The 24,095-nt window shown below is 37.5% G+C and overlaps 1 protein-coding gene across 1 annotated transcript in view; it reads right to left on the bottom strand.

The window, feature by feature from the left end:
- Positions 1-22,776, bottom strand: part of LOC111140058 (WD repeat domain 72) — a 206,877-nt gene extending 184,101 nt beyond the window's left edge. The window contains exons 1-10 of the mRNA XM_022492443.1: positions 22,624-22,776; positions 18,226-18,332; positions 11,910-11,988; positions 10,567-10,741; positions 9,828-9,904; positions 8,392-8,511; positions 7,489-7,634; positions 6,986-7,082; positions 2,176-2,317; positions 59-292 (exon numbers count right to left, since the gene is read on the bottom strand). Coding sequence (XP_022348151.1) covers positions 59-292; positions 2,176-2,317; positions 6,986-7,082; positions 7,489-7,634; positions 8,392-8,511; positions 9,828-9,904; positions 10,567-10,741; positions 11,910-11,988; positions 18,226-18,332; positions 22,624-22,776 — 1,330 coding nt within the window. The remainder of the gene's footprint in view (positions 1-58; positions 293-2,175; positions 2,318-6,985; positions 7,083-7,488; positions 7,635-8,391; positions 8,512-9,827; positions 9,905-10,566; positions 10,742-11,909; positions 11,989-18,225; positions 18,333-22,623) is intronic.
- Positions 22,777-24,095: the final 1,319 nt, after the last annotated feature.

Raw genomic sequence — 24,095 nt, forward strand, 5'->3', positions numbered from 1 at the left:
TTGTTAAAGTTGAAGCTTAAGTAAATTAAATAAATAGGGTTAAATAAAATTCAACGACCTTTTAATAAAGAACCGCCTTCTAGAAGTCCTGCTTTGGCAGCATTCAAAGCCTGTGTAATGAAAATTGTCCCGTCTTCACAGCCACATATTAGTTTATCAAGACTTGGAACATACTCTGATGAAGTGACTCCCACTGTTCCAGTCCCAGAGACACGGTCAATAATACTTTGTGACATGATATGATGCTTATCAAAATTATCTTGAAGGGTCCAGGTGGCCGTGATGGGTATTTCTAAAAGGAAAACACACAAAAAAGGGAAATTTGGGTTTATAAATTCAACACTGATAATGAAAATGTTCTCAAGGTATCATCCCTTGGGGGTACCTAGAGGTTCTTTCTCCATCTTAACAGTGGCTTGGCCACCCACAGAAGAGTTCTCCTGTCATCTGCTGCCTTTATTCCAAATGCTATTTCATTGGTCGTCTGTCCTTCAAGGAGCCTCAGAAGAATAGGTGTGTATTCATTTTAGGTGCATTCATTTTAGACTTAAGTCAACTGAACAGAACTGAGAAAGTCTTGCAGTGATGTACAATGGTGATCCAATGTCACAGGTTCTCTATGTGTCTCAGCAACATTAAGAAGGAAAATTGGGGGTCTATTAGTTATGTGAGGAAAATGGAAGAAATGTATTCTTTAAATATCAAGAGTATGAATATCTCAAAATCATACTAGACCCCCAGGAAATTATCTGTTAGTACCAAGAACACGGGTTATCATTTTGCATAGCTTGCCACCCAACCATTTGAACTGGGCCTCATGTAAGCTCAGAAAGGGAGAGAAGCTTGGATTCAGGAGCAAAGAGGGCAAGTCAAAGCCAACTTATCTCTCTATGAAAGAGACCCCTGGCCTTGCAGCACACATGCCATAGTGACTGTGAAAACCTAGAGCCCAAACCTGAGACAAGCACCGAGTGCTGTCATAGATATTTGTGGTTCTAATTATAAAGAAGATTAAGTAGATGCTTACTTAATTCTGCTGCTGGCAGTGGAACCTACGTGAGAAATCCTAGGCTCACCCTCAGGTGGCCTCAGCAGGGGCGTGGTATTATTTTAACTCTTAAAATTGAACTTGTGAGAAACTTCTGCATACATTGTACCAAGTTCTACATCTATTTTTTGATCCATTTCTTATTAACCTAGGACTAACATGAACCATTTTGAAAACATTTGGGACAAAGACACTAAAAGTTATACCAGTGAATTTGTTAAACAGTGGAAACTTGGGCTTAGAAATTCAAGTATTGAGGACCTTGTTTCTGCCGTGCCCCAGTCAAGCGTTAACAGGCATGACTTAATGATTTGGGGAAAAAGGGAAAAAGAGTAAGACAGTGTTCCTCAATTTGGGATACATGGTCTCAGGAGTTTGAAGGTTCTCCACAATAATGTTTACTCGAATAATCTCAATTTTGTATTCTAAGAAAAATTAAAATAAGCAAATGTTAAATGTTTTAGTGGCCAAGTTTATATCTGTGCCTATAGTTCCAAGCAGCCATAATAATACCAATAGAGAAATTGGTTGAAAAGGTACAGGATATGGGCATGACAAATTCAAAAACGAGTATGGTGTATCAGCCTATCCTACAGTGATATTGCAAGCATTCATTTCATTTCAGTAAAACAGAATTCCTGTGAAGTTGATGTTAATTTGAATTATATTGGTTGTATTATTGTACAAGATCTTTGAACATCATGTTTGGGGTGCCTGGGTGTCTCAGTCAGTTAAGCATCCAACTCTTAACTGCTCAGTGGGTTAAGCGCCTGACTCTTGATTTTGGCTCCGGTCATGGTCTTAGGGTCATGAGATCAAGGTCTGAGATCAAGGTCTGAGATGAAGCTCTAGTTGGGCTCTACACTGGGTGTGGAGCCTGTTTGGTATTCTCTCTCTCTGTCTCTCTGTCTCCCTCTGCCCCTCCCACTCTCTTTCTAAAAGCAAAAACAAAAACAAAAACAAAAAGCGTTTATACCAACCTTTGTGTTGACTCTAATGCATAGTGGTACATGAGAAAATTTGTCTTATTTGTAGCCTCGTGCAACTCAAATGAGAAAAACACTGAATTAATTATGAATTCGTTCTCAGAAGACATGAGATTAGAAGTAGATGGGAAATTGTCTTACCTCTAGGAGAACCATCAAACTTGGATACAGGAACATCAGGGATATGCCACAAAGTAATTCTTCCTGAGACTTCTCCAGAGAAAAGTACCTTATAAAAAGGCTCTTTCCGTTCATTCACATAGCCCATAACAAAGGAAAGGCTCTGGTCCAAAAAAAAAAAAAAAAAAAAGTTAGCTTCTTTGTAGAAAAATCATTTAAACATAAAATGACAACCACTGGTTTAACATGGAGGGATAAGACTTCATAGAGTAACAAAACTGACTCCATTTGTTTCCTGGTCTTTCAAGAATTCCAAGTAATTTAAGTGAAATAATCTCTTACTCAAGACAAAAAGTTTTTATAAAATAGAAGCAAAATTATCAGCTAGACTTCTGAGAGTTAATAAGAATATTTAACATTTACTGAACATGTTCTGTGTATGTATGACCCATATTGTTAGGGGCTTTCCATCCATTCAACTAAATAATCCTTACACTAATACTGTAGAGTTGGTACTATCATTGTCTCCAGTTCACAGATGAATAAACTGGGAGTGAAGACACTGATTTACTCAAAGTAATACAGATGGCATCCTGCTTTGAAGTCCAATAATTTTGACTCAAGAGTCCATGTCTTCATGACCATATTCTACTGCCCACTAAGGAGGCCTGATTTCTTCATGGCCCCTTGTGTTCCAGTTGTCAATTAAAATAGCAACAACTAATGCTTGTATGGTAATTTTGTCTTATTAATATGCTCTCTACTTTCTTCTGGCTATTTTTCAGATTTAATATATTTGATTATAAATACCTAAGTGGGCACACATAAAAATGAGTCCATAACATATAAATAAATAAGTAAACAAAGAAACAAATATTATATTAATATAAATATAGTCATAGTTTATATTAATATATGTTGTATATTTATGCACATAGAGTTATAACTTTGCTGAGGTAAAGTATGAATAGTGGGCACCAGAGTTCTTGAAGATATGCATTTACTAGTGAAGGAGTCTAGAATCTTTCTAGTACTTTGGTGCAGTATACATGTTCTTTGGGCAGACTTGCATACAGAGATTCTGCACAAGGGATCAAAATGATTAAGTGATTATAAAAACAAAAACAAACCCTTCTTTTGATCTACAAATAAAAGGCACCCTGGAAAGAAAGCCAACTGCTGGTGCTAGAATTAAAGAAGTCTAGGAAAGTGATAGTTCCTAGTCAAAAAATAGGCTTGAAGGTCAGGACTTTGAAGTATTATTGGAAAAATTCTATAATATATCTGTAGAGAATAATAAAGGTCAAAACACTGCTGTATTTAATCCTCACAACAAAGCTACAAAGTAAGTAAACATTATTATTATTCCTATTGAGGAGATAAGAAAACCAAGGCAGGAAGAGGAAAAGAAAGGAATCCAAGACCATGCAAGCAAGACTTGTAATCCTCTATTGTCTACCAAAATGAATGTGTTGCGGAACGGTTCCTATGAAGTCAGTTCTCTGAATAAATCTTTTTCTTTTTTTCTTTCTTTCTTTCTTTCTTTCTTTTTTTTTTTTTTTTTTTTAAGATTCAGAAGGCACTTTGGAGTCTTTTACTTCTCAGGCTATCACTTTGGTGGGTGTTAGAAATGCTGTTGATAAAATTTGGGTAAACTGGCTTCTTAGGCACCCTTGACCTTGAGGAACCTTAGCAATGACTAGTCCAACTCCCTCAGGCTTTTGATATAAGAAAGAAGCTCCAGAGAGGGAGCCCAGTTACTCAGGTTGGTCACAGGCAGCAGGCATCTGCCCTCCCAGCTCGGGGCACTGCCCCTGTGGCTCACACTCCCGGGCTGTTGTCATCCCCTCTGCCCTCACATGCTCACACCCATTCCTTGTCACTTCCGCTCTCAACCTTCCCAGAGTTTCTTTCTCCAGTTCTGTTATTCACCTGAAAACCTCCTCAGAGCCCCTCACCATATGAATTCCAATTTTTCATCACGGTACCCCATACACATCCCAAGAAGCACTCATCGTCCGAGAGGGAGTACCTCCAAGAGGTAATAAAATAGTCTTTAAGAGTGAGTTCTCTTGAGTTAACTGCCTGAATTCAAATCTTGGTTTAGCACATACTAACTCTATTAAAAGAGCCAATTACTTGATTTAGACAATTCACTTAATCTCTCTGTGTCTCATTCTCCCTAACTATGAAAGAAGGCTAATAAAAGCACCTATTATATGGGATTGCTGTCAGGATTAATGAGTTGCTAAAGGTGAGACGCTTAGAATGGTGCCATACCTTTGGTACATACTCAGTGAATATTAACCATTCTTATTACCCACTTTTCAGGACAACTGAGAAACTTGCTCCAAAGTCCCATGGCCAGACTCTGGACAAAACAAGTTCAAATCCTAGGAATTATCCTCTCTGAACATCCATTTCAAAGTGAGGTCATGGTGGGAATGCATGTAAATGAAGGAGTCTGTCTGTTTGACAATAATAAGGCCTCGGACAAAAAGTTACCCAACATCGTTATCGTTGTTATTACTCTTAGTTCATGCACCCATATTCCTTGTCTGCGAGCCTCAGGCTGTTTCTATCCCAGCTACTCCCACCGCAGCACTGCAGAGTAACTCCATAGTCAAGACCCTGGAAAGCCCAGTACCTCATCTCAACAACCCGGACGCCTGTCACAGGTCTCAGTGATCATCAGCTGTGGTTTGAAGCTAGGGAGACTCTCACAAACTCCTGAAAGGAAGGGGAAGTCTCATTTTGTTACTACAATTCCATCAGCAGACAGGTTCCTAGCACCACAAATGTTAATTCTGAAAACCCGCTACTGTCAAACATTGAGATTTAATTCTCTGGTATCATTTCCAAAAGAAGAGTCTGGTTAATACTACATATCTATAGAATCCCCTTTTCTAAACTCATTGTACCTATCAAACTTGACTCCCTGCCGCCAACAAATTGTTAACCTTCTAACTGCAGGAGAGACTCAGAAGTCTTATATTTAGTGAAAATTGGGGATACTTTGAATAAGGAGAATAATGTCAGACTTCAATTTCTTGGCTAGACAAAGGGCAAGCAATGGCATAAGGATGGGCAGACCAGCTTCTTCTTCTTCTTCTTTTTTTTTTTTTTTAAGATTTTATTTATCTATTTAACAGACAGAGATCACAAGCAGGCAGAGAGGCGGGGGGAAGCAGGCTCCCCGCTGAGCAGAGAGCCCGATACTGGGCTCAATCCCAGGACCCTGAGACCACGACCTGAGCCAATGGCAGAGGCTTTAACCCACTGAGTCATGCAAGGGCCCCCAGACCAGCTTCTTTAAGATTCTGATTATTCTAGTCTCACATTTCACTGGCTTTTAAGTACTTACCACTTTTAAGATAAAGAAATGGTTGTCTAAACAAGAATTGTTGATAGAAGACCCATAAATCTACGTCTTTACATTTTGAGGAACAAAATAAGATGGCTTCCCCTAAGATTAGTATTTTTAAGTTAATTTGTTATTGCTGTACTTTTTCTGCATAGCTGTGTATAGCATTGATATTTGGAGTCAACTAGAAGCTCTTAAAGGACACTACTCATATTTTAGCCTCTAGGGAAAACTGCCTTATAAGAAATGCATTCTGGAACTAAAAGAATGGGCAGGCAGGTCCTTTAAAAAAATAACTAAAAATGCTTCTCTGAGTAAGCCACAATACTGCTTTTATGACCAAAGCAAAACAAGACTTGATTGCCACTGACAAATGATTTTAGAAATAGCGACCGATGCCACAATTCTAAAGTTTGCCTATACCTCGGTGTCACTTAGAGTTTTGCTTTCTTGAGGGCACCTGCTTAATCAAGTTTTTGCAACAAAACCTTACAGATATGTTAAAGGGACAATCACGGAACCACAGGATCTCCAACAGCAATGCTACCTAATTAAACAAACCCTCACTTGTAAAAAATAACATGCTTCCTTGGTTGACACATCAGTAATCCAAAACTCCTCCATTCTCCACAAAATACTTCTTTGGATAATTAACTGATGACCAGGTCCATAGGTTAACAACAACAACAACAACAACAACAAAAACCTCATTTTGGTTAGCATTACTAAAATAAAATAACATTAAATGTTCAGGCTTCATAGAGTGTTAGAAATATAATGCATTCAAGTAAATATACACAATTATATTCTCAGCTCTGCCAGGAATCACAAATATATTGTTTGAGCAAAAAAATTTATTCAGAAGAAGAGCTAAATATATGCAAAAAATGATAATATTGAGTTAAAAAAAAGCAGGATGTAAACCATTTGATAAAGTTTAAAAATTGGAATAGACAAATCAAAATGATAATAACTTTGTATCAAGTCATTTATCCAAAGGTCAGTGAAAAATGTGTGTGTGTGTGTGTGTGTGTGTGTGTAGAAAGAGAGAATAAATATGGCAAAATGTTGACAATTCGGGAATCTAGGGAGAGGGCAGATGAGTGATCATTGTATTATTCTTGTAACTTTTTAAATATTTGAAATTTTCCTGATTAAAATACGTAAACACATAAAAATACCCCTTGTGAATATATACAGTGGCAAAATAAAGAATTTACATTCCTCCTTTTTTAACATTGGTAATTTTTCTATAATAAATATATATTATTTAATCAGACTTTAAAAAATACATTTCTCAAAGGCAACATTTTCTCTTCAGTACCCATTAACAGATTTGATTTTCTCATTGATACTTGCCGTGATTCTTCAATTCAACTTTTTCAAGTCCGACTCTGTTACAATGCAACACTTATCTAAGATGCGGACTGAAACAGTTTTGAGACAGTTACTCTGCCCTTGCATTACCTTATTTTCCTGCACAGAAGTAGAGCACAGTAAATGAGGATAAATGGTCTCTTTAAGCACTCTTCCATCAGCAGGAGATATGCTTTTGGAAAGCCCACTGCATGGAGAAAAATAAAAAGCAGAGTTTAGAACTCTGGGATTCTTTATTCGTTTTTTTGTTGTTGTTGTTTTTTTTTTTTTTCCTCCTCCCACTTTCAAAAGCCGGATGGTACCATTCAAGTTTCTAAACTCTAGTTAGAAATTGTTGGGTTAATAATTACAAGTGACTTTTTGAAAACCCAGCACCAGCTGTACAAGTTATACATGGTTAATCTCATTCCTTCGTCCCCTGCTGTTTTATACAAAGGCTGAAGCCTACCAAGCCCAGAGTAAATCTTCGAGTGCCAAAGTTGTTTTGTTCTGGTTTTTGATCATGGGCGGCGTGCGGGGAGTTTTCCATAATAAACCTTCCAAAGTTCATTTTCTACCTGAATGTTTTGTATGCCGCTCCCATCTGAGCCCACCTGTTCAGCAGCTGATAGATGTAACTGTGACCATCTTCTGTCCAGATGATGATTCTGTGAGCAGCAAGCACTTCTCCTCCAGCAAAAAACTGCCCACTTCTGCTAACTTCAGTCCGCAGGAGGGAAAAATCACAATAATCATAAACCTAAAATACAAAATTAATGACACACATTAACAAAAGCTCCTAATCTAACCTGCCAATGAGATGAAAGATAAAGTATGCTTATCAAGACCATGTAGATGGCAGAGTTAACACAACAATATATTAAATATTAATAACAGGACACACTGGACTCATGTATCAAGATATTTTACTGGTACCTATTTTTTCGTATTTATATTATGGTCGGTTTCTTTAATATGGAACATTAAAGAAAAAAGGGATGCCATCGGATGAAATAATGACTCAGTTTTTCTTTCTTATTGGAGATATTAGTGACTACATTCACAAGAAAGGACTCTATTCCTTAAAAATAAATGTAGTGACTAAATGGAAAAAGAAAAAAAGTCTAAAAATAAAATCAATGTATGTAGGTGAAAAGTATTAGTTTTCTTTTTAGTTCTAAAGTGCAGTTCTAAAGTGCAGTTCTCTTTAGTCCTAAAGTTCTAAACTTTTACTTCTAAAGTTCTAATTTTACAAATAATCTAAAGATAAATTATCACTATCGTAATAGTTTGTTATTAATAAAATTAGGATTTATTTTAGATATATAATCTCCTGAGTAGCAAAACAGCTGAGTGCAGGGAGAAGAAAATTGATTAAAAAAAAAATGCTCTGATATTATGATAGAGTTTGTATCATATTAAATCAAATTCTTAAAATTATTGCATTGAGCAAAAAAAAATTACATTTGTATATACATTTGTATATCACTGGTATTTATTTTGTTATTTTATAATACCTTCCAACATTTAGAAAATACCACCAGTAAAAGTCTCTCCGTATACGTGCAAAATCGTATTGTCCGGCAGTTCAAGGAGTTGAGAAATTTGGATTCCTTTTCATAGACATCTTGTTTTTCCTTCAAAAGGAGTGAGAACATTTTAGTACTAGTTCTAGGTAATTTATTCATGACTGTATGAGAAGACGTGCCCCAATATACACCTAAAGTAGATCACATCATTTTTATAAAAAGCTACCCCAGTTTCCTTTTGAGTTTTCTGAACTAAGAAGTTACTTGCAAAGGAAACCATGAGCAGGATTCCTCATATAATCATTCAACAAACATTCAGTGGAGATTGTGCTGGGTTCTGAGAATGTAAAGATACGAGTAAGTTTCTAATTTTCAGACATGGCAGAAAGATAAAACAAAACAAAACAAAAATATTGAAGAGAAAACCTGCAGTACCTTAATTGCTAAAACAGAAAGATGAATAAAATGCTTTGAAAAAAAAAAAAAACACAAAAGAGTGGCCAGCATATGACACCTAGAATACTATATTCGCAATTAGTTTCTGATAGTGCTGGTGTGTGCTTCTTGGGTTCATTATGCTACCACAATTCCTAGGCTTCCCCAACCAAGACATTCCAAAGGAGAGTTCAGAGCATGGGGCAGCTGAAACAATGTTATCATCAGCATAAATACTATGACTGTTTTCTCATCCCCCACCTTAACTTGTAGCCTGATGCTGAAGGTGGGGGGGCAGGTAAATGTACTGGACTCTCAGTGCACATGACCCCCCAGACATTCAAAGTCATCTCCCTACAACCATTCACATACACTCAGAAGAAAGGCATCTTTCTTTCTGCTGTCAAGGTCGGAAATATATTCCTCTATGACAGATTTATTTATTTCTTTTAAAACATAACCAATGTGTGTGTGCGCCCAGGTGCCTGTGAAACGTGTGTGTGTGTGTGTGTGTGTGTGTGTGTGTGTATAAATAAAAATACTGGTATATGCCCTGACAACAGACTGGAAGGACACAATCTAATTGTTACCAATGCTCACCCCTTGGAGGGGTGATGGAGAAGTAAATGGAGATAAAATTTATAGACTTCTACATCATTTGAACTTTTTTTTAAATTTTATTTATTTATTTGAGAGAGAAGGAGAGAGCGAGGGCATGCACACAGCACGAGGTGGCAGGGATGATGCAGAGGGGAGAGGGAGAGAGGGAGAAGCAGACTCCCTGCTGGGTGGGGAGTCCTACCTGGGGCTCAATCCCAGGACTTGGGATCATGACCTGAGCTGAAGGCAGATGCTTAACCAACTGAGCCACCCAGGTGCCTCAATATTATTTGAACTCTTAACAATGAATGGGTAACATCCTTATAATTAAAAAAATTTCAATAAATATGTTTGAATTCAGAGAATAAAAAATAGTTTCACAAGCCAACCTGAATGCTGTTGATTGATGAAGAGAGATCCCAGACTTTGAGCTCACCCGCTACTGATACCACCAAGAGAGAATCTTCTGTAAAAACAAGAAAAGTCCTATATAAGCTGACCACTGTTATAACTGGTTGCTGGGAAGATTGTAGCATAATCATTTAAGGATTACGCAGGATTACATAGGTTAAAATTATTCAGCCTTGGGTTTTTTAATTTTTATATTTTTATAAAAAATAAACATTTTAGATCATGTTTTCAATTTGTTTTAAAATATCGAAGTGACCCAGATGTATTAGAAGAACACCACTAAGAGCAGAACTACATTGAAAATCATTATGTTGTCAATATTACACCTTCCTGTTTCAGAAACAAGTAAGGAGCCAGCTTTCCCTCAAAAGAATCTGAATTCTCTACTACACGCAGAAGACACAGCAAGGCAACAGTTCCAAGAGTCTTATTAATCCACAACAGATGCCTTCTTGTCACTCTTGAAGTGTACCAATGAACTCGGTCATGGAAACCGTCTCCTCTTTTCATTTCATCTTGACCTCTTGCTGACTCTCTAATGACTGGAACCACTGGCGTGGGTGTTCTCAGTTTACCTGGTCTGGCTTACAGAATTGTCCCCACGAACAGGTAAACTTAAAGAAGTATTCTGAATTCTGACCCATTTGTTTAACAAATCGTTCAAAGGTGGTATTTTTATAGACACTCTCTTAGCATTATATAACACCCAAGTATTACCTTGAATTCTCATGGAGTGAACAATGCACATGCAGTTGATCCAATCAGGAGACTGAGATGATATAAAAGTGTGAATAACACCCAAACTTTTGGCATCAATGATAAGAACATCCTGATATTCTCCACAACACAAAAGCCAGCCTTCCCCTGTCATCCGGAATGAGCAGTGGTAATACTATGAAAATGGAATTCAAAGCAAAAAGTTAATTATCACTAGCAATTAATATAATTTGGGCTATGGTGAAGACTTCTCTAGATTTCAGTTTTAGTATCTATTCAGTTAAAGTATTTACTTGCTACTGAATAGCATTAAAATTTCTTTTAGTTCAGTTATTCCATATTTTTGAAGCACTGATTCGGGACTTTAATCTCGTTTGTAATTCACCATTTTTCTGGAGGAAGGGGGATCTTTTAGGAAGAAAGAATCTTATTCCTATTTATGGAAAGCTCAAAATTGTTTAATTTCCACAGTGCTATATAGAATTAAACAACAACAAAAAATCAGGTTCCTTCTCCTAGCAACATTATTACGCGTTAAAAAGAAATAAAAGTGTTTGAAGTGTGAGGAATTCTTGTGCCAAATAAGTTTTGAGAGTAGCTTTTATCAAAGATTGAGTAATATATTGTGCCCTTGACAAATTCTCTCACTGGGCAAATTCTGGTTCCAGAAAGGAGTTTGTGAGTATTGCAGTGCAAGTCATCAATGCCAAAAGCAATGAGTAAAATAAAAACAAAAACAAAACAAAAAAACAAAAAAACACTATGAGCACCATTGGTAAAACACAAATGTCTCACCTGTATGCTTGGAGTCCATCTACCAAAAGCCAGAATCTGTTCTAAATATTGGGAAATGATTATAAAGGTACAGTGATACTCTCTGTTACCTTTTCATAAATAAGAAGTTCAGGAATTATGAAAGTATCCACTCAAAAAAGGTTAAAATTGAAGAAAAAAATTTTTTTTGCTTTATTAAATAGCATGTCATTAAAGCGAATCTTTCTATGGGTGTGTCTCTATGTGTGTGTTGTGAGTATAACTAAGAAAAAATTAAAAATTGTCTTTCAAATTTGTCCATGTTAGAAAGATACTGAAATAATGAATCAGAAAAAAAACAAAAAAACAAAAAAACACACACACAAAAAAACCCCACAAAAAACCAATCTTGAACAGTCACTTTTGGGGAAGAAAAAATGACAAAATAACAGATGATAACTGACACTATTCTACTCCAGGGACAAAATAAAAATCAAAGAAAAGTCATTTCTTTAAATGTGTGCTTAGCAAATGCTCTAAATGAGTTCCAGAAAGTCCAAAAATGCTCTGAAGGAAGTGAAGGTACTTACACAAATTGCAGTGTGCCTGTAAGGAAGTATGGCCTTCTCCACGCACTGTCCGTTAGTGACATTCCAAACACACATCTCCCTAGGAGAGATAACTTTGTATTATTCTCTGTCATTTCTACTCAATTGGCTGAAATAATTTTTGTGTCACCAAGTTTTTCTTTAGTGCTGCACTTAAATGCAACCTGATCGTTTATGTGGCTTTTTGTTACAGATTACTGAGCAAGAAAATGTTGTGGTCATTAGCAGGGATGACATACTGTATCTGTGTCTTTTTGTTTGGGTAATTACACCCTGCCGCCAGCCTACAAACCTTACTAGCGCCAACCTGACCTAAAACAAATTGTGTGGATCCAGTTATCACAGTCTGTTAGAGAGACAGTGCCACGATCTTTCTATGGAAACTGCATCCTCTTGAAAATGGCTTATTTCACTGAACTTAAACTACATATTCTGAAAAGCATAATGCATCGAGGGCTGCATCTTCTGAAGCTGAGGTATCATTTTTATAAAAATAAACAGTGCCACCAAGAGGCTACGTTTGGTCTATCATTGATAGGGTTTATTTCTTTGCTTACCCTGAAATGCTGAAATCACCCTTGCCATTACATGTATAGAAAATTCTCATTGTTTAGACAACTCTGGCTTGCTTTCCCATATGTTACAAGGATGTACATAAAATTACGAAATGCAGTAACAAAATACCTTGTCCAGCATAGGGCAATTTAAATCTACATGATTTCAGTTCACAAAAACCAGAATGGCTGTTTCAGAGTTGTTTGGTAATAGTATCTTTCAGTTTTGTCACTTTCAACAGATAAGCAAAACTTCTCATGAAAGAATAAGTGAGCGCTTTAATGGCTTTAAGGGAGAATCTCCATTAAGAAGCAAAAGATATGAATTAATAATAGTAAATGCTGGATGGACTTAGTGTTTGCTGGACTTTTTTTGTTTTTCTGGTCAAGCACTGGAAATCAATCTTTAAATCAGTAGTTCTCAACCTGGGGCAATTTTGCCCCCCAAAGAACACTCGACAACGACAAGAGTTATTTTTGATTGTCACAACCAGGAACACACTACTGGCATCTAGTGGGGAAAGGACAGGAATGCTGCTAATAACCTCGAATGCTCAACAAAGAATTCTCTGGTGCTCCAGTGTCATTAGTACTCAGGTTGAGAAACCCTATTCTCAACAAATAGAACAATGTATTCATAATTTTTTTTTCTCTGTTTATATCTGACCGTATTCCAAAAAAGGATTTGAGGTAATATGAAAACTCAATAAAACAAGGGGGAAATGTGTGTGTGTGTGTGTGTGTGTGTGTGTGTATGAAAAATAAAACTGGGAAGACGTAGAAATTGAAATACTATATCTCAAAGGTAAGAAAATCGTGTCAAAGGTAAAAAAAAAAAAATAGAACTTTAACTTGCTCTTAATATAAAATTTTAGCTTCACAAGGAACTGGAGTTTATTAGCATGATTCTCAACTCTAGCTGTGTATCACCTGTGTGTATTTCAAAAATTGTCCATAGAGAGATTAATTCCCCGGTTCTGTGTTAGGGTCCTGGGATATGGGTTTTGCAAAGCTCTTGGTTGGTTAGCTAGATAAGTCTGTCTCTAAACCAGTGGTTCTAAACTGGCTATACATGAGAATTATCGGTGAACTTTTGAAAAATACTGACATCTGGGACCCAACCCAGACATTAAGCCCTGCTAATTAAATCACATTTTCAAAGGTTGGAGCCTGGGCATCAGTAAAAGCTCTCTTGGTGATGCTTATGTTTCTAAATTCTCTTGGATTCTAATGCTTTCCCTATTTGTTTTCTTATCATCTTATTTCCTATCTTAAAGTAAAGAATGAAAGAAAGAAAGAAAGAAAGAAAGAAAGAAAGAAAGAAAGAAAGAAAGAGAAAGAAAAGAAAAAGAAATACAAAAATACCACAAAGCAAAAACTGATTCTGCCTATCAATTCTTTTTAAGGAAAGAAAGCAAATGTGTTGTGTATCAAAAGTAGCACTGACATTTTAGCTGAAACTTACAAGTTACATACTTAATAAGAACACAGGAAAGTTGACTATTAAAATGTACATTCTTCTTTTCCTTTTGAAATACTATTCCAAACATTTCTACAGAGATTAAGTCACCTTTAATTATAAAAAATTTTAACAATTTCCCAAATTCTTAAATTCTTGATTTTTTAATTTCCTTAAGAACACAGGAGAAAATACCTACAACATATAAAGTTACAAAAATTTTTAAATTCCCACTAAATTTCTGGAGAAAAGGCCTTTTTTTCCCCTTATTCAATTCTACATCCCCACCTCAGCACCTCAATAAAAAATTCATCCAGTGGATAAACAGATCAGTCACCATTCTCCAGTCCATTTTTCTACTTTCAGAAATACACTATTTCCTCATGGCCCCCTTCCTATTCTTATATTTGTGTGCTTATGAAAACTGTTATGATTTCTATTTTAGTGCAACATCTAGAAGGAGAGAGGATAAACATGGTTTGTCATCTTTAATTCCAAGTCCCTTATATTCTTCAAACTCTCTTTTCTCTGGTCTTCAATTATATTTTTGGGATTTCATCAGGCTTCTCAGGCTCCATTCTTCTGCTGCTTTCAATGCTGATTTTCCTTAAGATTTTTGTCTTAAGCTTTCTTACATTCTCACATTCCACACTTTCTCTGGGTGAATTATCCATCACTTCAGGTACCATGTATGTGATGTTGGAAGCCCAGACCTGTTCACTGAGCTCTAGACTTCCATATGTAACTAGCTATTAGATATCTCTCTGTGTGGATGACGTGGGAGTCTCCACATTCCTCATATTCATAATAAAGCCTAACACCTGTCCTCCTTAGTTTCTTATCCTCATAACTGGTATCATCACCAATGAGTTTCCCAAGTCATTCTTCACATCACACTTTCTCTCCCGGCCCCCATTGTAGGATACTCACTACCGCAGGTATGTTCTCTGAACAATCAGCCTCAGCTTTGTCAAGGAGCATGTTAGAAATGCAAGTTCTTGAACCCCAGACAGGATCTACTGAACCCATACCTCTGGGTGTGGGGCCCAGAAATCTGTGTTCGCAGAAGCTCTACAGGTGGTCCTGATGCAAGCTCAGGTTGGAGGAACACGGTTCTAGAAGACTCTGAGACTGGGTGCCTGCCTAACCCTCTGGTCTCATCTCCTGCTGCTGACTGAAAGTTTTATTAATAAGTAATAACCCTCTTTATCAATGCCAAGGCTTTTGTGCCTTAAGGTATTATTAACTATGTGTATTTATTAATATAAAATATTTATACAGCTATATCAACATTATTTTGGTCAGCATTCATCTGATAAATCTTTTTCCATCCATTTACTTTTAACCTTTCTATGTCCTTCTGCTGTTTTTGTTTTTTAAATTGTATGACGATCTTTGTGATTTACTAGAAGGCTCAGTCCCTCTACATAATTGGGAAGATTATGGTTTTAGTCAGGTTTATCTCAACTACCTTATTTTGCGCTTTCCGTTTACCCCATTTATTTTTGTCTCCTTTGGATTAAATAACATTATCTTTTTTCTTTTCCAAGTTGGAAGTTCTGTATTCTATTTCTTTTATTTTTATTTCTTCTCTCTGTTCTTTTAGCAGCTACCCTGGAAATAGCAACGTGTACATCAAGGTTAAAGTCTAAAGTTAATTAACAGCTCTACCCACCTCTAGAACACCAGAACATGTGGAATCTGGTCACTACCCTATCCTATGCAATTGCTGACGAGGATTGTGTGTATATGTATGGGAGCAGGGCATGGGAGAAATATAAACCTTGTTGCCTACTAGTCTGTATTTATTTACACTTTCTAAAAATTTGCTGATTTTGTTCAATATTCCTTCTTCCATCTCCGCTTTTCCTTCTCAAATCATTGCTTTTCTTACTGAAGAATATCATTCAGAATTCTGCTGCTAATAGAGTACCTATTGGGACTGAGCATTCTCAGTGTTTGTCTTAAACATTATTATTTTGACCTCTTTTTTAGGAACATATTTTTGCTAGACGTGCAATTCTAAGTTGGCAGATATTTTCTCTCAACTTTTTTTTTTTTTTTTAAGATTTTATTTATTTATTTGTCAGAGAGAGAGAGAGCGAGCGAGCACAGGCAGACAGAGTGGCAGGCAGAGGCAGAGGGAGAAGCAGGCTCCTCACAGAACAAGGAGCCCGATGTGGGACTCGATCCCAGGACACTGGGATCATGACCTGAGCCGACGGCAGCGGCTTAACCAACTGAGCCACCCAGGCGTCCCCTTCTCTCAACTTTTTGAAAATATTTCATTGCTGTTCAGTTTTCATTTTACTGCTGAGAAGGCAGCTTAATTACATTCCATTATAAATAATCTGCTTTTTCCCACTAACCACTTTCAGGATCTTCTTTTCTTTGGTGTTCTGTTGCTTCAACCTCAGGTTTCCAGGTATGCATTTCCTTTCAGTCATCCTGGAATTCACTGGGATTCCTGAATTTATGACTTATGCCTACTGATGAACTAATACTTTGAGAAAAAAAATGAAAACCTGAGGGGCGTCTGGATGGCTCAGTGGGTTGAGCCTCTGTCATTGGCTCAGGTCATGATCTTGGGGTCCTGGGATCGGGCCCCACATCAGGCTCTCTGCTCAGCAGGGAGCCTGCTTCCCCTCTCTCTCTGCCTGCCTCTCTGCCTACTTGTGGTCTCTGTCTGTCAAATAAATAAATAAAATCTTAAAAAAAAAAAAGAGAAAACCTGAATCATAGTAATTTTGGGTCCCCTCTGAACATTTTAGAAGCAGAAATGCTAAGTCTACAGTCACTTCCTGAGTCTTTTCAAAACTAAAAAATCATTATTGTTTGGGACATAATGGACCAAGCCTAGTAAGTTTAATAACTTCCAGTAGACTAAACTAGGATCTGTTAAATACGCAGTAGCTAAAATGTAGATGTTGCCTTAAAAGTATCTTACAGATGCAGGGAAAGTTTTGCATCTTGAAGGAACAGAATTCTAGAAAATTCAAATCATCAAAATTCAAACTAGAGTCCTTGGCTTTTTAATAATCATATATGCAGGGTCATACAGTTTAATTCACTGATCATCAAGAACATGTCCATTAACCTCGGAGCTACACTACCATGGGCAAAATCCTCAGGTTGGAATTCAGTTACTTTCCAGAGCTATTTCTCATTTAGCAATTAATTTTGCTCAGTTCTCCAGGTAGTCTCAGGGGAAAAAAAAATCACCATCTTCCAAATTCTCTAGACTGGCAGTAAATATCTCAGCTTGTGTAGCAGGAGCTACAGCACCCCCAGCACCCCTAGCAATTGTTAAGAAAAGAATGTACCAGGGCATCTCACTCTAGCCTCATTCACAGTACAGTCTCTCTAAGTTTAAGAATGATGGCTTTGCTGTAAGCCATGAGAATAGGTACCTCTTCGATATCCGTTTCATTGGCATTTTGTTAAACTATTCAGTTTCTCCAAGTTGGACACTCATTATTCTTTTGGTTCTCAGAGTTCAGGGCCAGGTACTTTCTCCTCAGGTTAAAAACAAAAAAAAGGAGGGGGTTCTCTTGTTTCAACCAGTAATCCAATCCCTGATTCACAAATGCATGCCGCATCAATTCCGCATTCCTGAGTCTCCTTTGGCAAAGAACTCATCAGCACAGTCCGGTTCATAGTAGTTCTTCCATCAGTCAGGCTTTTTCTTTCAGTTTAGTCCTATTTCATTGGAATAAACCTTGCTTCCATGAAACTGCGTCTAAATCACAATCTATGTTTTCCCTTCTCTCTGCCACCCTCTGCCATCCCTCTTACCTTTGAGCCCTCTCCTCTGCTTCCCCGATAATGATATCAGACAAGTGTATAATATGAAAATTATAACTGCTGAGTTGTCTTACAAAACAATGAAGGCTTGGATAGGTTTGCTGAAGAGCTCGAAGTGAGTTATTACATTAAAAAGACAAGCACCCAGAATTTTCCGTTTTCAATTCTACAACAGGTGGCATTTGTCATTATCCTTTACTCAGTGAGGCTGACACAAGGCCCAATACACAGGTTGGTGTGTTTATTTTGGTCTTAATCCAGCAAGGAAAAAAAAAAAGAGTAAAATTGGGAGACATAGCACTGATCACATTCCTTGGGATCATGATACAAATTACCATCCACAGTCCAAATTTTCCTCTATTTAAAAGGAACATGATAATCACTAAGATTTCCTTCAGCCCCAGAATTCTGTACCCCATCATTGGTTTTAAAAAGGGAGAGGCAACAGAGATGGTCACCAAGTTGCGCACATCTTACTTACCCATTTTCAGAAGCGCTAACAATATAGGGCTGTTTCGAGAAATCCCTTGCTCTTGCCAAACATGTTACTGAAGCCGAATGACCAAATAGAAGTTCTTTAGCTGAAATCTGAAAATGATGAGGATAAGCTTTTAAATAGCTATAAATTTTTGAAGAACACAAACATCACATTATGTAAGTATTTATAATTCTTATTAGAAAATCCTATTCCATTATGATATTGCTCTACGTAGCTTTCAGAAAAACTGATCTATGCCATATCAAAATTCACAGAATAATAACCATCCAGATACAGGGGTGCTTGGGTAGATTAGTCAGTGAAGTGTCTGCCTTCAGCTCAGGTCATGGTCTTGGGGTCCTGGCATCTGGCTCCCTGATCAGCGGGGAATCTGGTTCTCCCTCTCCCTTGGCCTCTCCCCACTATTCATGCTCGCTTTCTCTCTCTCTCTCAAATAAAAAAAAAAAAAACTTAATGAACATCTAGATACAGGAGACATGCTGTACACATTTTTCTTGTTTTTGGTTTTGGTTTTGTATCCATCATGAAACCTAAATAATCACCAGACCTGTTTTACAACATTTAGGTTTTGAATACAAATAAGTCAGTGTTGATGTTTATCATGCACAAAATGTGCCTCAATGGATAGTAGCATATTAATGAGCAAATTTCAGAATTCAGAAATGAATTTACAAAATAATACAAGGAAAATATTACCTTTTTTGTAACCATTATAACCTTATAGTGACCTTATTTGGCTTCCTGCTTCAGAAATAGTAAAAATTAATTTTCCCACATTAAAAATAAAATTTTAACTAAACTGTTACTGAAAATGCCAATGTCTTTCTCCTGTACATGAATTTAAAAATATGGCACCAAGGGCTAATTCTTCCAATATCTCATGTGTGAAAGACGTGTATTGCTCGTTATTTTATAAAACAAGATTATGAAAATCAAACTACAAAACAAAAGACAAGCAGGATCCCCTCAAATGGAGGAGAGGCTGTCAATAGGGACTAAAAATTTAATTTGAGGGGTGCCTGGGTGACTCAGTGGGTTAAAGTCTCCGCCTTCAGCTCAGGTCACAATCCCGCGGTCCTGGGATTGAGCTCTGCATCAGGCTCTCCGCTCGGTGGGGAGCATGCTTCCCCACCTCTCTCTCTGCCTGCCTCTCTGCCTACTTGTGATCTCTGTCAAATAAATAAATAAAATCTTTTTAAAAAATTTAATTTGAATGACTAGACAATTTATAAGTAATAAAACTTGTCTTGAAGGTAATAAAAATCTATTTTCAAATGAATTAATATGCATTATGCTTTTTCTGAACTATGTAAACATATCCATAGATGATAATCAAGTCATACCGATGAGGACAAATTAAAATCATTCTCTGCCTTCATCTTATTTCTATCACAATCAGAAATGCTTCTCTAAAGATCTGTTGTTAGACTAAATTTCCAGTGCTACAAAGAAGTTTTTTGGTTAATTAGATCCATTTACCTTATTCTACCTTTTTTCTGGAAATCCAGATGGTTCCATCTAAGGAAACAACATACTATCTTTCCCCAACATTACATTATGAAATACATACCCCTATGAATTTAATACCTTTCCATATATTACAGGCTAAATTAAGAAAGGAGTCAGGGCTAATCAAGGAGATTTCTTCCCCCAGAGAAAATGTGCTATGGACAAAATATCATAATGGTACTCCATTGTTTTACAAATGGAATCCTCATTCTACTACTAAATCCCCACGTGTAGTTAAGTAAACTGTGACAATCATTATAATCTCTTCATTTTATCATATTTTGGAACTGTTGGAAGGAATAAAGAAAACAAAAAAATCCATAATCACACCTACTCATTGTCATGATGTCATGATGAGATCCAGGAGATCTTTACCTCTATTCAATGGCTCTACCTCTATGACTCATCCCTGCCCCCCCCCCCCACCACTTCAGAAACTTCCAATAGCACAAATGGGAGCACGCAACTTGATGAGCATTTACCAGCTCCAGGCACTGGTGCAACTGTGAACAGGGTGTAATGCCCATTTCACAGATGAAGAAACTGAGGCTCAAATAATATGTCATTTGCTCCATAGGAAAGTTGGTAAATATCAAAGTTAGAATTGACCAAGCTCTCCATTCTTTTCCTGTGCACAATATTGCTCTTCTTGCTATTCTTCATCTTGCCATTGTTGTGTTTCCTTCTGAGTATTAAATAGGAAGAAAAACAGAACATAGCAATAGTAAGGGAATATATCTGGGAGGTTATTCAGCTCAGCTTTCGCTATGTTTAAAGGTGTTATAAATACCAGCAATCAATACCAGGAAAGACAAGTGAGGTAGTTCCTATCCTGAAACTTGGAGAAGCTCCTCACTGGCAGACCTCACTGAGAGGTCTTTGGGAGTCGGAGTCTGAGCCTGGAAGCAGCGTGCATAATGCTGGGCATTGATGAGAAGCTTATGCTCCACTCCCCTGCAGCCTGCAATCCCACGCCCCATGGACAGGGAAAAATGAGATTGTGTTCCCAATCCCCTGATAAATACTTGGGTACTCTGAGATGTCCAGAACTTAAATCACCTCTTTTCCCTTCCTAGTCTTATTCCCTAATCACCTCTATTACTTCTACAGATTGTGACACCATCATACCACCAGCCTCATCCATCACCCAAACCCCAAATCTGTAAGGTATCCTTAACTATTCCTGCCCCTCTACCCATAGTCCAATCAGTTGCTCAGTTCTATACATACTTTCTTCTTAACATCTCTTCATTTTTCATCTCCTTTTCACCCCTTCTGTCAATGATTTGGTTCCTACTCAAAATCTTTCCTGACTAAACTAACGTAGAAGCTCCTACCATAGTCACTGCTCCTTATCTCTTCTCCCACTCCCTTCGGTAAGCCCTTCACATTAATACCAAATGATAGTCTCAGTCACAAATATACTAATATAAGATTATGTCATCTCCTTGCATAAATCATCTCAAAATCCCTTAATACCATCACTGCTTTTAATTAGCATGTGGCGTTAGCTCTTGCTAGCTAATTTTTTTTTTTTTTTTATCTAAATCCCTCATCACCTCAGGTACTCGGAATATCTTGTATGATCACATCAGTGCAGTGCATCAGCCTTTGCCCTTCCTCTACTATGGTGCAGTCCTTGGGACAGCCAGCACCAAGTCTTCTCATCTGTGTTTGAACGCAGGTACCTAGCATTCTGCCTTAACTTATAATATTCGGTCAATAAATGCACGTGGAACAAAGGCGAATAAACAGCAGGAACATATGTAAAAAGATACAGATGCTAGGATTCCAAATTTCTTAAGCTTATTGCAACCTACATAGTACAAGACAACTACTCCAGCTGGGAAAACACTATATCTGAAACATTAAAAAGAGTAGCAAGACCACTTAAGCCATTTAGAAGCATGAGTTTAAACTCTAAGAGGTAATAAATGTGAGGGCCACTTTTCGAAGCTCAGCTCTTGCAATAATACCAGTGCCTTCTTTCAGGAATGTTCATAAACACTGAGCTGAGCCAGTCTGCTAGGCAGTTCTTGGCAATCCTGTAGTGTAACTCTTCTGTGATGGGAGATGTTAATTAATTACACTATAAAATAGAATTACAATTAATTGTTAATTTAGGTTTTAAAGTGACAAACTTTAAAGGCTAAAAATAGTCTTTGATCTTTAAAAGGCTTCTTAATGAGGGCAGTATACTTTAAGTACATCATTAGTTTAAATGTTCAAATTGGGTCCAGAGGCTGCTAGCACTAAGCAAATATCTATTCCAATATGTTAAATGTTTATGACTTGGGACAGGGACAATTAATTGCTAATCAATGGGCCAAATCCTAGGTGAGGTCAGGTTCTGAGATAGGAAGACGACAATAGTAAATTGGATTTAGAGCTTTTTGATGTGATCTTTAAAAATCACGTGCAAGCAGAGACCAAAAGAATAGCAAGAAGGCCAAACTGACAGAAACACCCAGATAATTAAGATATTACTCATTTAGCTAATAGCGGTTTTCAAGGGTGCCCTTTGTTTAGATTAATGAGCCATAATTTTTAGAATTATACTTACATGTCTGTAGTTCAGTTACTTAAACATATAATTCAGGATGTAAAAGGGTAAAACTCAGCATTGCTTAAAAGGTGATAACACTCAGTTGGTAGCTAAGATTAGCAATATTCATAATCTGATTTTTAAATATGATCTTGATCCATCATATAGTACTTCATTTTCTCCAGATTCAGAAGTAAAACCAGTTTATTGCTTCAGTGAGCACCTTTTTAACAATCATGCAAAACTCCCACCATCATGGCAGGTAGAACCAAGTCGTGCTTATTTTGTGAGTACTGTCTGCTTCGGTGTGAATCATTTTCACTAACCTTTAGTTCAGGTGAGAGAGTCCAGAGGCAGAGCTGACCTTCTTGACTTCCAGTCACAATGGTTTGCTGGTCATCAGTGATCATGATGGCAGTGATGCTGTGCGGAGGGGCCTTCTTCCCCCAGAGCGCTACTGCCTGCAAGGAGGACCTCATGCTGAGAGGATCCTGAACAGAGAAGAAAGTGGACACAGAAAAGAACAGAGAAGAAAGTGGACATCATTCATAAATGTGGGGGGACTGATCATGTCACAGATAGATTTGCCAAGATCTAAACGCTGGGATGTATCCTCTCAGAGAAGGGGAAAAGGGTGCTTCCCTGACCATTAGCGGAGAAGGCAGTCAGGAGACATTGAAATTATCACGCCCAGTGTTAATCCATCCAATGGCAATGACTTTTAGCCCAATTTGTGATTACTGATGCTGACAAAGGCAAAGGTAGGACAGTATACCCACTGCACGCACAGCTGTGACTACGGGTGGTCCCGACTTGCTCCAACGTCCAGCGAGGCCTCTCAAGAAGAACAGAGCTGGCTACACATTATAATTTGAAGACAGCTTTGCATACTCTCTCCCTAAAAATGTCATCACCTCACCTGAGTAACAAATATGTGAACTTTGTGGTGAAGAAATAAGTCTTTTCCACAAAAACCATGTTTCCTAGTCTTCAAAGATCCACGTGTGACTCTCCTGATATCTGCCGTATTCATGTTCCACCCATACTACTTCTTTTTTATTTATTTATTTATTTATTTATTTGACAAAGAGAGAGATCACAAGTAGGCAGAGAGGCAGGCAGAGAGAGAGGGAGAAGCAGGCCTCCCTGCCGAGCAGAAAGCCCGATGTGGGGCTCGATCCCAGGACCCCGAGATCATGACCTGAGCCAAAGGTAGAGGCTCAACTCACTGAGCCACCCAAGCACCCCACCACCCAAACTACTTCTAATAATAATTTTTATTTCATCTGTGTTTGTATTTAATCTCTTCCTGAACATGAATTTTCATGAAATTACTGCCTTCATGTGTTAGTTACAAGGGTGAAAATGAATACATACCTGTCAAAAAATGTTTGCCTGTGTCCCACCCACAATGATCCGAAACATACCTAGTGACATGTGGGTTACAGTCTGTGACACACTAAGTTGAATGTTTCCCCCATTCTTTTCTGAAATACAAATAATTCTGTGATGAATAATGCTTTAAGTCTTTAGAGTAGATTATTAAATTTCCTCTTATGACTTAATGGTATATATTTAGTCTCATTAAAAATGTCAAAAGAGGGGCGCCTGGGTGACTCAGTGGGTTAAAGCCTCTGCCTTTGGCTCAGGTCATGATCCCAAGGTCCTGGGATCGAGCCCCACATCGGGCTCTCTGCTCAGCAGGGAGCCTGCTTCCTCCTCTCTCTCTCTCTGCTTGCCTCTCCCCCATCTTGAGATCTCTATCTGTCAAATAAATAAATAAAATCTTAAAAAAAAA

The sequence above is a fragment of the Enhydra lutris genome, unplaced genomic scaffold, assembly GCF_002288905.1.
Source record: "Enhydra lutris kenyoni isolate GAN:26980312 unplaced genomic scaffold, ASM228890v2 scaffoldscaffold4, whole genome shotgun sequence".
NCBI lineage: Eukaryota > Metazoa > Chordata > Mammalia > Carnivora > Mustelidae > Enhydra > Enhydra lutris.